This window comes from Carassius auratus, chromosome 1 (genome assembly GCF_003368295.1).
Source record: "Carassius auratus strain Wakin chromosome 1, ASM336829v1, whole genome shotgun sequence".
NCBI classification, from domain to species: domain Eukaryota; kingdom Metazoa; phylum Chordata; class Actinopteri; order Cypriniformes; family Cyprinidae; genus Carassius; species Carassius auratus.
In genome coordinates this window covers 32,451,222-32,467,040 of record NC_039243.1, presented here as the reverse complement: position 1 = coordinate 32,467,040, position 15,819 = coordinate 32,451,222, and the positions used below count along the sequence as shown (strand labels likewise).

Genomic DNA, 15,819 nt, shown 5'->3' with positions numbered 1-15,819 from the left:
TACACAACTACACATGTGAACCTGGACCACAAAAGCAGTCTTAAGTGTAAATGTCCCGAAATTGAGATTTATGCATCATCTGAAATCTGAATAAATAAGATTTCAATTGATGTGTGGTTTGTTACGGATCAGACAATATTTTTGTGAGATATAACTATTTGAAAATCTGGAACCTGAGTGTGCAAAAACAATAAAATAATCGACATATTGATAAAATTTCCTTTAATTTTGTCCACATGAAGTCCTTAGCAATGCATATTCCTAATTAATAATTACGTTCTGAAATATTTACAGTAGGACGTTTACTACATATCTTCATGGAACATGATCTTAATGATTTTTTGGAAATTTAGATATTTTTTGGCTATTGCTTCAAATATGTATTTTTAAAAATGAACTATTATATTTTATGTTTAAGTATTTGTTTTGTATATAGGCTACTTAAATTTTGTATAAACCTCGATAGGTTTAAATCTCTTGATATAAACAGTAAGTGTGCAGTCTAGGAGGATGAATTACTTCGAACGCTGCTTCTAAAGAGCTTTATGAGCAGAAAACAGCAGGATGGACATCTGAGCTCCTTCCCTGGCTCCGCCCACACGGCGCTGTGAGAAGAGCAGGTAGAGAAGCGCGCTCACGCAGTGGTCCGTGCGCTCTCGAGTGGAACGATGTCGCGCGCGTGTCTGGCTCTGCTGCTCGCGCTCTCCTTACCTGGATATCTGCACGCGCTGCACGGATTATACGCCTTCGATCAGCCCGAGCTCTTTCAGAAGAAGAGCCACTGCAAACCCATACCTGCAAACCTGCTCCTGTGCCATGACATCGAGTACACGGACATGCGTCTGCCCAACCTCCTCGGACACGAGAGCATGACCGAGGTCCTGCAGCAGGCATCCTCCTGGACCCCTCTGGTGCAAAAACAGTGTCACCCGGACACCAAGAAGTTTCTGTGCTCTCTGTTCGCTCCGGTGTGTCTGGATGATCTGGACGAGCCGATACAGCCGTGCAGGTCTCTGTGTGAGAGCGTGAAGAGCGGATGCGCTCCGGTGATGGCCGCCTTCGGGTTCCCTTGGCCGGACATGCTGGACTGCGCTCGCTTCCCTCTGGATAATGACCTGTGCATACCACCAGCGAGCGCAGATGCCCTAGTGGAAGGAAAGGAAGGTAGGAACTCACTTTTTAGATGCGTGTTGACCCTTTACCTTTTCTGCTATGTTGAGCTTCTTCTTTTTTTTTGCCCAGTTCCAAGGGTGTGTGATGCCTGCAAAGAAAAGCCTGAGAATGACAATGAAATTGTGGACAGCTTATGCAAGAATGACTTTGGTAAGGCTTTATTTATTCACTGTTTTATGCATTTTAATTAATGTAGGCCTAGTGGTTAATATAGTTTACACCCCATTAGGGAAATGCACCCTAATGCAATAAAAGCGAAGCTACACATTAAAAAATCCTGGGATGTTTCAAACCTAAATATGAACTATAACCCAACTTTTGGGTTAAAAAAATTTATTGAAAAATGTAACACAATGGTTCGGTCCATATTTGACCCAAAGTTGGGTTGAAACAACCCAAAAACATGAATATAATTTACTCAACCTCGTGTTGTTCCGTAAGACTTGCTTTCTTTTTGCAGAATGCAAGTGAAGATATTTTTAGGAATGTTGTTTTTTTCGTCTGTACAATACAAAACAGCACTGGACTGGAAAAAATATATATATTTGTGTTACACAGAAGAAAGAATTGCACACAGGTTTGGATCAACATGAGGACGATGAGTAAATGATCACAGAAATGTGTTATCTTCAGGAGATTTATCATTTAAACTCCACAAATAATTTAATCATTTTTAATGATTTATGCAAATATTTGAAAACCATCTGATGCTTTGAAGAAACCCAGTCTGAAGAAACTATAATTTAACTTCAAGAACCTTTTTAATCTCTAAAGATTAAAAAACCTGCTTAGACCAGCCTAGACTGGTCTTAACTAATTTAGGATGGACTCAATCTGTTTAGCTTGTTTATTTTAAAGAGTTTAGAGAAAAGTTGTTAATCTATTTGTTCCACCTCTAATTAAAGCTGTTGTTTATATCAATTGCTCTCAACCTTTCAATCGTATTTACACACCAGCTTTAAAGATCAAAGTCAAGGAGATCTCCTACATGAATGGCGACACCAAGATCATTCCAGAAACCAAGAGCAAAACGATCTACAAGCTGAACGCAGGAGTTACTGAGCGTGACCTCAAGAAGACGGTGCTCTGGCTGAAAGATGGTCTTCAGTGTGTGTGTGATGAGATGAACGACATCCATGCTGCTTATCTGGTGATGGGCCAGAAGATGGACGGAGATCTGGTCATCACGTCGCTGAAGCGCTGGCAGAAGGGTCAGCGCGAGTTTAAGAGAATTTCTCGCAGTATTCGTAAACTTCAGTGCTAGGAATCTCCTCCGATCAGAGCACACACACACACACACACACACACACACACACACACAAAAGGTCTTGAATATAAGACCAGTATCAGTCACACCATAGATCAATGCATTTAAAACCCTAAAGTCTGCTTTCCCAGGCCAGTCAGAGCTCAGGATTTAGGGTGATGGAAAATAGCACCTAGCATAGATTCATCTTTTTGTTTTCCCTCTTAAGTTTTGATCAGTCAAATTAACTATTCCCAAAACCCATTCGCTCATTCCTCTCTTCAAACATTTTTAAATATAGAGCCCCAAATAGAGTCTGACAAATTGCATTAAATGAACAAGATGTTGCATTATATCGCTAGAAGTGTGTGGAAAACCCGTCTAATTAACGAGTTATTAACTGCTATCCCGTTATTTCTACTGAACTAGAAATCTCCATCATCATTTGCTCGTCCTCAAGTCAGTCCAAACCAATCAGACTTACGTTCATCTTTCGAAACACAAATGAAGATTTGTTTCATGAAACTTGAGAGATTTCTGTCCCTCCATTGGAAGCCCGTGCCTTCAGTTTAATAAAAAACATATAAACATTGATCAGTGTGCATGCGTCAGCACAAACATATGGTGAATGGAAGCTCTGTAATTTATTCATGACTCACAATAAGCAGTTAGGTTTTATTTTTGTGCCACACACACGCATGTTTGAGCTTCAAGAACCAATGAGATCCTCTATCAAATATCATTAAGAAGCATGTTTTTTTAGCAATGCATGGTCTTTGTGGACTTGAATCTGCCGCAGTAAATAAGTGAGAGCGCTGAAGTGTGAGAAGTTTTGCTTTTATCAGCACAGAGAGATAGCTGGCTCTATTCTCAACATTAAAAATAGATATCCCATGTAACACTAGCCTGTATGTTAATGTGAATGTTTTCATTTCTCCCCAGATGAGCAACACGCTCATGTTTTCTTTAGCCCAGACTTTTTACCTTCTTTCTACTTGAGCCTAATTACTGCACTGTATCTGTATTGTATCTTTTAAACTACAATCAGCAGTTTTATATAGTATTGGTGTATTTCCTTTCTGTGTCAGCTATTTTAATAATGTTGTACTGTATGTGTCTGTGTCTTGTTAAGCTCACAGAGTTGTTTGCCTAAATATCCTCAGTATTAGAGTAAGGTCACATGCTGCACCGTTACAGCAGTGTTGATTTAATTGTGTTTTATTGTGCAGTTAGTCGGTGAAGAACATCTCAAGATAATATCCAAACTTTTGTGGTACTCTGTAAATATTCAGATTTTTATGCTTGTACATAGTTTCAGTATTTTGTCATGTTATTAGTGTAAGTGCATTCATTTACACCCACCGCCATGTAATGTAATTTGCATCATTTTACTTCAACAGCCACACAATACAAAATAAGAGCAAATAAAATTCAAAAGAAAATCATAAGCGGTGTTTTTATTTTAAAAAGTATCTTTTTTTTTCTTTTTTTTTTACAATAAAAAGATTTTTAAACATTAGTAATGTTTTCTCTTGTTGCAGGTATTTGTAGTCTTTAGTTCCCCCTACTGGATGGCTTTCAATTCTCATTTTAATTTTTTATATTTTTACAAAATATAATATTTTTATACTTTTACAAATCAGTGCAGAGAGCATATTTTAACTTTAAAAATACATGCATATTTATTTTGTTTACTGTTAAAATTAGGGCTGCCAACAAAATTCAATCACAGTTCCTAATTTGAAGGCAATGCTACTCAAATTAAATATTGCATTACATCCAGCTGTATTATAAGAACATGTACATTTTACATTAAAATTGCACAAAAAAGTTACTTAAAATAAAAGGTGCTATCTAATTATTTTATTATTCTATTGGTGATTAAAGACAATATGATGCTCACAAAAATGATAAATGCTGCGATGGAAACTAACTGAAACAAAATGAGTTGAAGTATAAAAACTAAACTGAAATAAATATGCATTAAATCTAAATACAAGTGCATTTATTTACACCCACCACCAAGTAATGTCATTTGATTATTGATGGTTTGTAGCATTTGTAGAACAAGAGCAAGTAGATTTCAAAATCAAATCATGAACTGTTTTTTAAATGAAAGTTAAATAACACACCTGGCTACTATAAAAGCACATGAAAAGTAGACTGGTTTTGTTGGATGCTGCTGGTTGTGTAGTTGCTGTGTGATGCTGTGCATTGTTTCCCGATGTTGCATTGTTGATTTGACCACTAGGAGACAGACATGCTGTGGCTCGAGGAATATCTGCTCACACACGTCCTCTTCCGGGTGTGTTTGAAAAGGCTTTCTCTGAGCTGTGTGTGGAGGGCTTCGCTGGGTGTTGAATGAGACCCACAGTACCTCGAACTCAAACCGAGCCCATTTTTAGGAAAAGATCCGTGCAGCGTGGAAGAGACGCGCTGTGATCCGCGTGCAGGTGAGTGAGTGCTGCTGGACGAACAACTGTTGCGTCGCTGCTCGTGTGTGTGTGTGTGTGTGTGTGTGATGGCTTGAGTGTGCAGGGATGATCCTATGTCTCTCCTGTCATGATGAAAAGTGACTGAAGGAAATTCAGCCAGACAGAATAACAGACCGTCGACGTTCCACGTCTTGGATGATGAGGAGATGAGAAGAGTGGGGGTGAAAAAAACTGAATGTCACTTAGTCATTGATATAATAGCAATTATGCTGATGCTTAATGACGCTCGTATAACTGATATAAAAGCTGCATTGAGAGTAAAAATGCAGGTTTATGGCGTTTTGTAACGCGCTCGAGGAATAGGAAGTAACTCAATCGCAACTTTGTGACGCGCGGCGCAACAATGTAGCAACAGAGAGATTGAAACTCCCGGGAGGAAGAAGGCAGCTTGTGTTTACAAAGCAAATGTTTTTTTAACAAACACCTTGTATATGTGCGTGTTGTGTCGTCGGAAAGTAAAAAAAAAGGGTTTACGTATCCATGATGCGAATTCTACTGTGGTAAAGGATTAGCTTATGAATATTAACTAGGTCACGTGACTGGACGCTCCAATGAATGCGTGCAAAGCGTGACCTGAGCCTTCGCCGTATTAGGTTTCATCATTTTATTTTGGCTTTTTTTTTTTTTTTTTTTTTTAAGTTTCCTTTAATTTTCCTTGGCCTACTTTTACCATCCTTCTATCAAAACGAAATAGATTCTTAAACTTTATGAATATTTTATTTCAAACTGACTGAATCATCACAATTTACAATGTCCTGTCACAAGATGGTTTAAACATGTACACATTTTAATTACATGCTGACAGTATGGAATTTGACCGATCAAGTGTATGAACATATAAGAGTTTGCTTTTGGCATTTAATTGATCATTTTTGATATTGTCATTTGCTGAACATGAAAATATGTCGAACTCAATAATAAAATGACATCTTAGCCTTGGTTTAAAGAAAACTGTAATTGGAGCTTATAATAAGTGCACTTTCTAGGTTAACTCATACCGAGAGATTAGATTATTCATTAAGCTGCACTGTAGCTCATCATAGAAGAGAATAATTCATAATTCTTCTCTTAACCATCCGTTTCCTTATTGAACCATAAACACTTTGGGTGTGAGTCGTGTAGACTGGTGTACAAAGTGCTGCAAATGTCTTTTTATGGAGCGGACACATTTATTAACTGAATTTGTCTAAAGGAATGCAGGATGCAGTCTTTTTTAAACCCTCTCATTGAAAATTTCATTTCAGCATTCAACGCTGGTTTCTAGGTATATCTGATCTGTAATAATTACAGGTTGTATGTACTTCAGACAGACTTTTGTTCCGTGATGTGCATCATAATGCCAGAACGCCTTCAAGCCTCAAGAAGGGAAGACTGTCGGTCCGTGGCTCACTCCTATGTTTACTTTCAGGAATGTCAGAAGCTAGTTTTGTCTCGGAGAAAGATGCCTCGCAGGATAATCGGTCGGGCCCTAATGAGCAGGGCCCTCAAAATACTGCTGATTCTCTAGAGCAAAGCAGAAACAGCCTTGATGAGACACACATGACTGAAATTGACATCAGTGAGGACAAGGACGCTGGAAAACACAGATATACTCCCAGTGATGATGATGATGAGGAAGAGGAGGATTCTCAGGCCCAGAGGAAAACTAGTGGAATAATTGAGGATGATGTTGAAGCGGTGAGCAGTGTGGAAACAGACGCTGATGTGAAGCTTGGCTTATGCTTGATCTCACTCCTGCATGTTGCTGTTAATTTGATTTAGCCGAGTTTTCTGTGAGTTTAGAAGAGCTAGACCTCTGCCTGAATGAATTCTGAATCATATCTCTCTCAGGTCTTCGTGAGGTCTCCTATATTTCTCTCTGCAGGTGGTGGTGCATTTCTTTACCCTGTTATGATTGCATTTAAATATTTAACTTTTTTTGTTTTTTAGTTTACAGTATTTTATGTATTTTATAGTATTTTTTTCTTCAGAATTTTAATAACATAACCATTTATTGGTCATCAGCCATAAGATTTATTTTCAATTATAATTATATATCAGTGATCATCTCAACTTATTAATGATGCTCTTAATGCAACAGTGGACTCCTAGCAGAGAAGTGTGAGCATTTCTTTCGAAAGCAGATGATTAGTTTGGTTTCATTATATAGAGTATTTTCATTTGCTGCAACGTCACTTTTTTTTTCTTGCCAATTAGGTTTTTTCAACAAACAATATTTTTTTTTTTGGAGTACAAATACTCCATGCAATCTTTCTATTGATATCGCACAAAAACAGTATGTACTGTATACCAATAATTTAAACTTTTTATTTTTTTTAATAATCAACAGGACACTTCCATCAACTTCTATTACCAACACAACAAGGGTTTTTTTATTTTTGTTTTACTTTTTTACTTTTTACAATAACAACCAGACGTTCTAGAGCCGGTCCTGATGAGAAAATGTTTATTTGATGCTTTATCTTATTAAAAGTTTTTCCTTTTCTTCTGATAACTAAGAGGTTTGCTTTAGAGATCCATCTTTAATTTTTCATGAGGAGATGGCTATAAGGGCTCTGTCTGAATATACACTGTGTGCTGTTTTCACCGGCCAGGCAAAGCGTCCGGTCTTCACCGAGCCTCTCAGCAGAACACAAACCTTAATAGCTGTTTTTATAGTTACATATTAAGCCACATGCAAGGGCACGGAGAAACCAAACCACCTTGAATTACGCTGTTATTTAGCTTAAACTGCAACCTGAGACCAAATAGTGACAAAAAAACGCTCATATCTGGCTTTGATTTGCATATGTATCTGAAGAAGGCACTTTAGGGTTTATTGGTGTTTGTAAGTCTGAAATATATCAGCACTGGTCAAAATCCATATTGCATATTCAATTGTGAATGCTCATTTCCATCTATTTTTACCTTTGCTGTTTTGTAGCACGGATTAAACACTGATTTAGCAGATCTTTATCTTAAAATTATATACAACTTTTACATTTATTTGTTTTATTTTTACATGAATTTTTATGCAACCCAGTATAGAATCAATATAGAAACTATTATCAGTCATCAGGGACTTGTTTAATAAGATTTTTTTTAGCAGAATTATTTTTTTTATCTTATGCTAATTTAACAAAAAAATAATTAAGTAAATAGTTAAAATAATTTTAGCTGCTGTTTTTGTGTTTGCTTGGTTTTTATTTTGTGTTTATGTAAATCTTGTGTCGGTGCATCTTTGCATGTCCACTTTTCCATCATTATTAATCGAGACAAATCGAGGACTCTCTGGTGCGGACTTCAACAGCATTACAGCATGTAATATTTATTAAAATAATAGGTCAGGTTTAGCCCTAATTGGTGCATTTTCTCTTTTGTCAAGACTATATGTTATACACCAGTTATACTGAACATTATGTGTATTAGCTGCAGAGAAAGGCAACACATACTGTACTGTTTTGTAAAAAATATGTAATTTTATCATATTCCAGCATAGGATTAATTCTATTCAAAAGAGTCTCTTATGCTCTTAGGGTTGCATTTATTTGATATACATGCAGTAAGTAAAGAATTTAAAATAACTTTTATTTTTTATTTTTTTATTCATTATTGATGTAGTTAAATGTATGCATTGTTTTAAATGTGAAAATGATGTCTATCTAATAATAAATTGAATGCATCATCACTAAATAAAAGTATAGCATTTTTGCTTATTTCCAATCACACTTGTGAATGCTAGTGTATTTGAAAGTGTGTCCCAAACTGATAAAAATGATCACCAGATGGCAGTGCAGTCAGACTGGGCTATTATTCCTGTAGCTGTAGTAGTACAACTCCCCAGTTGATGTTAAATAATTCTTCTACAGCAGCAGCTGACCTGATCAGTTTGGTTTATACAGCTGTATTTTCTCTGCTTGTGGTGCTGCAGTTAACCCTTCACAAGCCTGACGAGCTGCGGCTGTGCAAAGCTTTCTGGTGGTGGCAGCGCTCTGCATCTGAACTCTAGCTTTAATGCGGTTTCTGCCCTAGTTCTCCTAGTTATTGTGTGTGTGTGTGTGTGTGTGTGTGTGTGTTGAAGGTGGCTATGGCAGAGGAGGCCCACAGAAGCCCAGCTGCTCAAATCTCAGTCACCAGAAACGGAGACGACAGTCACCAAGAAGTGTTTCAGAGGGTAAGTACCCATCATGCACCGCTTCCACTGTTTCTTGTCTTTAGATCCTCTAAAAGTACCTGTTTCAAGCAATGTTTCACCAAAAATTGTCGAGAATGGTGTCTAGCACCTCTTTTAACCCTTGATTATACATGCATTTGGTTCCGCCAGATGTGTACAATGTGAAACAATGGCACTAGAATGACAGGGTGAGTTTCTTAGCAACAGACGAAAACAATCATGAATTAATTAGTGTTTACCTCATTAAATATTCATGAGCTTTGTACAGTCACAGAAACTTTCACACACACACCGTATTTAGTTTCGGTGTCCGAGGGGACTCAAGAAGACTCAAAATGCTTTAATTTGCTTTTATGCACTTGTGCATTTAAGGTGACTTATAACACACACTGCAGATTTACCAATAGTTTTTACCTATAATATGCCCGTTATAGATTGTATCGTCAAATTTATGTTATTCACCTCAATTAGTTTTCAGTGCTTGGATTTAAACCAGCTAATATCCCTGGTACCCAATGTGCTTTAACCCTTTTTAAATGTACAAAACTGATGCTGTTTTGAAATTAATGATTGAAAACGGAAAACATGTCACACTGCTTTTTTTTTGTGATATCATATATTTTTATTCTTGTTCTCTCCCCGTTTTATTTCTTTCCAGGGTGTTTCACACATCGTCTCCTCTGGACCAATCACATCACACTTCAACAGCTCACCTGAAGACTGTGTGGTGAATGAGGGCGAGTACACAGGTAAAACACGAACTAATCATTGAACATGACTATCATCTGAGTATTCGTGCAATGGCTCAATGAATGTGCTTACATAAGATTACACAGAGATTCACAACTTGCTCGGAAACACTGGTGTAACGTTGCTCATTTAAAACACCTCTTTCAGTGTAATAAATGAGATCAGGTTAGGGTTGTTGTATTTTAGGTGAGTAGTGTTAGAATATCCTCTCTCTGTCCAGTTCCTCTAATGTGAACCACATTTGTTTGTCTGCGTTTCTCTTTGAGTGTGTTGCAGAGAAAAGCACAATTTGAATTTAAAAAGAAAGGTGTTCCTGTCTCATTACCGGGTCGTCTGTGATCTTTTTTCCCCTATCTACTTCCCCTTTCATTATTTCATCCTCGTCTACTGTGTGAATTAATTAGGACGTAAACCACCTCTTTTTATTATTCCTCTGTATCTCACATGTCACTTATCAGCTGAGGAGAATATGGAGCTGGATTCATTCATGTGCTGCAGTCGCAATATAATGTCTATGGGGTTTAGGATTAGACAAAAAAATGATATCTCAGTATTTTTGAGTTGGGTTTCGATTGGAATAATTAAAACAATATTTGGCTGAGTGTGTTTTTGTGCTGGTACTTTAGCTGGTTTAGGCCTGTGATGGATAAATATGACACTAAAACTGCCAGTAGGGGGCAGTAAGTCCCTCTGTTAATGAACGATTCACTGAATCATTCATTCAAACGATTCATTCAAAACCCCTGATTCATTTAGAAACCAAGTGACTGTCTTTATGAATGGATCATTGAATCATTTAATCAAACGATTCATTCAAAACGCTTGATTCATTTAGAAACCAACAAAGTGACTCTTTATGAATGGATCATTGAATCATTTAATCTAACGATTCATTCAAAACGCCTGTTTCATTTATAAACCAACCAAGTGACTGTCTTTATGAATGGATCATTGAATCATTCATTCAAACGATTCATTAAAAACGCCTGATTCATTTAGAAACCAACCAAGTGACTGTCTTTATGAATGGATCATTGAATCATTCATTCAAACGATTCATTAAAAACGCCTGATTCATTTAGAAACCAACCAAGTGACTGTCTTTATGAATGGATCATTGAATCATTTAATCAAACGATTCATTCAAAACGCTTGATTCATTTAGAAACCAACCAAGTGACTGTCTTTATGAATGGATCATTGAATCATTCATTCAAACGATTCATTCAAAACGCCTGTTTCATTTATAAACCAACCAAGTGACTGTCTTTATGAATGGATCATTGAATCACTAACTCAAATGATTCATTCATTCCAATGTATTTTATTTAACACCAGTGTTTTTCAGTAGTTCAGTCTGTTTTAGTTAACAGTAACAACAGTGAACTGATCTGATTTGTCAAACACAGAATTATCTTGGATGTAAATATTGATTGACTTGATTTAGCCAGTCATCATCGTCTTATCAAATCAGATGACATACTTTAGTCTTCTAGTCTTATTTTCGTAACCGGATGTGGTTCTGTCATCAGGTGCTTTGTCAGAGTCAGGAGCAGTGGTCCTCGCTGATGACATTAAGAGTCCTGCCATCGAGAAACTGGAGCTGATGAGGAAGTGGAGCATCAACACCTATAAAGTGAGGGATTCGTGTCCTAGTGGTTATGACATGTGTCACTCATCCACGTGTTTAGCGTTAACATGCATGTGCAATTCTACTTTAGTCTGGCTAGTGACATTTCTCAGATATGATCCCTTTCAATATTTCATGTCTTCTCTATAATATTGTTGTTACAAAAGATACAGAGTTCTATATATCCTCTATGCCCCTTTAAAAAAAATCCTTTCTTATTGCCCAATTTGCATTGTTAGGTGTCTTTTTTTTCTTAGTGATTCATAAAATGTAAGTTGGCAGCTGCATGTCTTTTAAGAATTTTTAAAAATGCATATTTTATGAATTGCAAATCTTTACTTTTCTACCGAAGAAAAAAAGTCACCTGCATCTTGATTGGGCTGAGGGCGAGTAAACAAACAGCACATTTTATTTCTGGGTGACGTGTCTCTTTAACAGATTTTGTATCTTGTGCTTGTCTTGCAGTGCACGAAGCAGATTCTGTCGGAGAAGTTAGGACGCGGCTCTCGTACGGTTGATCTGGAGCTGGAGGCTCAGATCGAGATTCTTCATGAAAACAAGCGAAAGTATGAGCATGTTATCAAGCTGGCGCAGACGCTGTGCATGCAGCTGGCGCAGATGCTGCAGACGCAGAGACAGCTGGGCGACGCGTTTGCTGATCTTAGTCTCAAAACACCCGAGCTACATGCAAGTATAAAACTATTTAAAGAAGCTTTTCCCTGTAGTGTTGCATCAGCAATAGCCTCTTGATTTTAAACAAAATGCCATCAGTTAAATTTAAAAAAAATGGATGGTAAGCGCATTAAATTTTAAATGTGGTTATAAATGATGCATACACATTTTAACAGCGTTTTCACTCTTTCTATCAGTATTTTGAGAGCCAACGATCTCAGATCATCTCACAAAAATCCTACATATATTTTTTTTTTAGGTTTTAAATGCACACTTAAATTGCACACTTTCTGGTTGTCAAACTTAGGTCTTCACTATCACCTTTTTTATCAGTTTAACACATCCTTGCTGAATAAGTCTTAATTTATTTAAAAAAAAATTAAATAAATCTATGACCCCAAATATTTGAATGGAAGTGTATTTTGTTACAAAACATTTCTATTTATTATTTACTGAAAAAAATCACCGGTTAAAAAAATAAACAAATCCGTATATTTTCATGATTTCTGATGATCATGTGACACTAAAGACTGGAGTAATGATGCTGAAAATACAGTTTTAATTGCAGAAATAAATTACACTTCAACAGATACTCGCATTGAAAACTGCTATTTTAGATTATAATAATATTTCCCAATATTACACTTTTTTCTGTATTTTTGATCCAATAAATACAGCCTTGATTTCATTTAAAATCATTAAAAATCTTACAGATCCCAAACTTTTGACCAGCAGTGTTTACAAACTAATATTTCACTCTAATCCAACACAGATAAATCTGCATAGAATATGGATTGCCTTCCGTACAGTATAATTCATTCATGGACTGTTTTGGACACACTTCTGGTATTGATGTTTCCACCATGAATACTAAACACTTCATGACTGGACTCTCTCCAGAAACTGCATTGGCTCTCGAAGAGAGCATTTATTTGCAGACGTGGTGAAGTCTCAGTGCAGTGCATCTGTTTCTATGTCATTCTAGTTGCTGCAAATACAGATGCAATCTCTATTTATTAATGTGTTTCAGGAGGAATTCGGCTACAATGCTGAAACCCAGAAACTCCTGGCCAAAAATGGAGAGACTCTATTAAGAGCTATCAACTTCTTCATCTCCAGTGTAAAAACTCTAGTGGATAAAACTATAGAGGACACCTTGGTCAACATCAAGCAATACGAAGCAGCGAGGTCTGAATAGATCTTCACAAGCCACTGTGCACTACTTTATATTCATTTATTGAGCAAAGCAACCCTCATTCTCTAAATTGTTTGCTCTTTTTGGGTAGGATTGAGTATGATGCGTATCGCACAGATTTAGAGGAGCTCAATCTGGGTCCGCGGGATGCCAACACGCTTCCCAAAATCGAGCAGTCTCAGCAACGTTTCCAGATCCACCGCGAAAAATACGAAAAGATGCGCATCGACGTCTCAGTCAAACTCAAGTTTCTGGAGGAAAACAAGGTAGGTTGAATGTATCTTGTGACGTTCGCTACATTCAAATAATCCTTTCATGCTTTGAACATTTACATATTAAAATGAAAGTTAATATGGTGAAAATCACTGTTGCTGCTAACATGCTATGTGAGTTATTCTGCACATATAGGGTTAATGTTAGCAACGTTTGCGACCTAAAAAATAAAAATGACTCCCTGACTGTATGTACATTTTAAATCTTGCACCTTGTGATACTGATGTTCCTGTAATCTTTAAGAATATATTACCTCCTCCATCTCTGAAACGGAAACCTTCATTTTTGTCTGATCGTACCAAACCCTCTTGTTTTTCTTGTTCTGTATCCCGGAAACAAAAGCATTGCATTACAGAAGTAAAATATGTTGCAAAAAGATGAACTTAAGCTGAGTTTAGGCTGATCGTTACTGTTCAGATTATGTATAATAAACATAAAAACAGCTGTTTATCACTAAAGTTGCCTAGACTACCATATTTTGAAGACTATAAGTCACACATTTTTTCATAGTTTGGCTGATCCTGCGACTTATAGTCAGGTGCGACTTATCATAAATTAATTTTACATGAACCGAGAGAAATGAACTAACAGAAATCATTACCGTCTCCAGCCGCCAGAGGGCGCTCTATGCTGCTCAGTTCTCCTGTAGTCTACACTGAAGACATAGAGCGCCCTCTCGCGGCTGGAGACGGTAATGTTTTCTCTTGGTTCTAAATAAATGCGACTTATAGTCCAAAAAATACAGTAATCTAAATGTAAACACATTTTAGGATATAATCAGCAATACATTGATTGATAATTATTTTATTTAAATGTTTTCTAATGCATTGTTTGAATTTACTGAAATAGTTCAATTAATAGTTGAGGTGTGTTTTCATTCCTGCTTTGACCTCAGAGATTTATTCTGATTCATATTTTTAGATGACAGTTTTGGCCATCATCAAGTTTTATCAGCAGTTTTATTTCATCCTCTTCTTCTCAGGTGAAGGTTTTACACAACCAGCTGATTCTCTTCCACAACGGCATCGCCGCGTACTTCGCAGGCAACCAGCAGCAGCTGGAACAGACCCTGAAACAGTTCCACATCAAACTAAAGTTACCCGGAGGAGAAACCCCCTCTTGGCTGGAGAAGCACTGAAAAGAAAACCATGAGGCAACCCTTATCACTCCTTTCCCTTTTGACTCCTTTCTGGACACTAAAACTCTCAATAAACCCATTCGACAGGAGCCCGTTTTGATAAAAGAGAAATATCAAGCTCCTCTCTTTGTCCTTGCTGTGTCTGACTTCACACTTGAAGTTCAGTTTTGAAACCAATGCTTTTTCTCCAGGCAGAGAGTTTGAAACAATCGAGTTACCTGCACTTTAACGGTAGACGAATACAGACAAATAAACAGGAAGAAATGAATGTTGTAGAGACGAAGATGATTTAAAATCAGTCTGAGACTACTTGCTTTTTCACTCTTTTTAGACCAAATTTTTCTTTATGTAACCACACTGTTATATTGGTATCAAATACATTGGCATAAATGTCCACGCTGGCATGTAGATCTGAAAAGCTGGCTTAATTTAGTACAAAGTTGAAGTTTTGCTGCGCTGTCACAAGAAAGGGCAGGATAATCAGAAGCTGTGGATTAAATCGTTGGCTTCTTCTGTCGTGATCCTTTTGTAGATCGCAGTGAAAGGTGACGAAGCTTTGTTTCTGACCTGATGTGCCTTGCTCTTTGTCAGTCATCGTCAGTGTTGTCAGGAGGTGGAAGAACAGATGCTCTCATTGCCTTCCTACAGAACACAGAATGGACCAATAAACACAGCCACACATGCATACAGACCAGCAGCTTGAAATGACAATCCATGCTATCTGTTCTTGTCCAGTTTGATTTATTTTAAAGCATTGCATTTCTTAGATAACTAAGCCAGGAATCTATTTTGTATAAAATATAAACTGATTTGATATTAGAGAGCATGCATCTGTGAGGACTGACTGACATGCATACACGCTTCTATATATTTGTAAAATCTTTGGGCATAAAAGAATTTTGTTTTTGAGGATTTGTTGGTTAATGATGGATTGGGTGAAACAGACAGTCCTGAATGTTGAACCATGGGAGACTATAAAAATAAAACTTTTTATTCTTAATTCTTGTGTATAACTCGTATGTTTTTTTTGTTTTTATTACATATGACGTCACGGTGCAGACTGCCTTCAGAGGGCGCTGTTGTCTTTCTTTCTT

The 15,819-nt window shown here is 37.0% G+C and overlaps 2 protein-coding genes across 3 annotated transcripts; both read left to right on the top strand.

Annotated features, from left to right (window-relative positions):
* Positions 1-592: 592 nt before the first annotated feature.
* On the top strand, positions 593-3,864 carry LOC113107958 (secreted frizzled-related protein 2-like). Its single transcript, XM_026270795.1, has 3 exons — positions 593-1,164; positions 1,243-1,323; positions 2,130-3,864. The coding sequence occupies exons 1-3, from the start codon at positions 669-671 to the stop codon at positions 2,435-2,437; spliced, it is 885 nt and encodes a 294-aa protein (XP_026126580.1). The 5' UTR covers positions 593-668; the 3' UTR covers positions 2,438-3,864.
* Positions 3,865-4,626: 762 nt separating this feature from the next.
* LOC113107943 (arfaptin-1-like) lies at positions 4,627-15,725 on the top strand. 2 transcript variants are annotated; one of them, XM_026270775.1, is made up of 9 exons: positions 4,627-4,872; positions 6,323-6,591; positions 8,975-9,067; positions 9,726-9,816; positions 11,350-11,453; positions 11,913-12,134; positions 13,150-13,307; positions 13,406-13,580; positions 14,570-15,725. In XM_026270775.1, the coding sequence occupies exons 2-9, from the start codon at positions 6,325-6,327 to the stop codon at positions 14,723-14,725; spliced, it is 1,266 nt and encodes a 421-aa protein (XP_026126560.1). In that variant the 5' UTR covers positions 4,627-4,872; positions 6,323-6,324; the 3' UTR covers positions 14,726-15,725. The 2 variants fall into 2 exon arrangements, with proteins under 2 accessions (XP_026126560.1, XP_026126568.1); XM_026270783.1 differs by lacking the exon at positions 6,323-6,591 and having other exon boundaries at positions 4,635-4,872.
* The last annotated feature ends 94 nt before the right edge of the window (positions 15,726-15,819 follow it).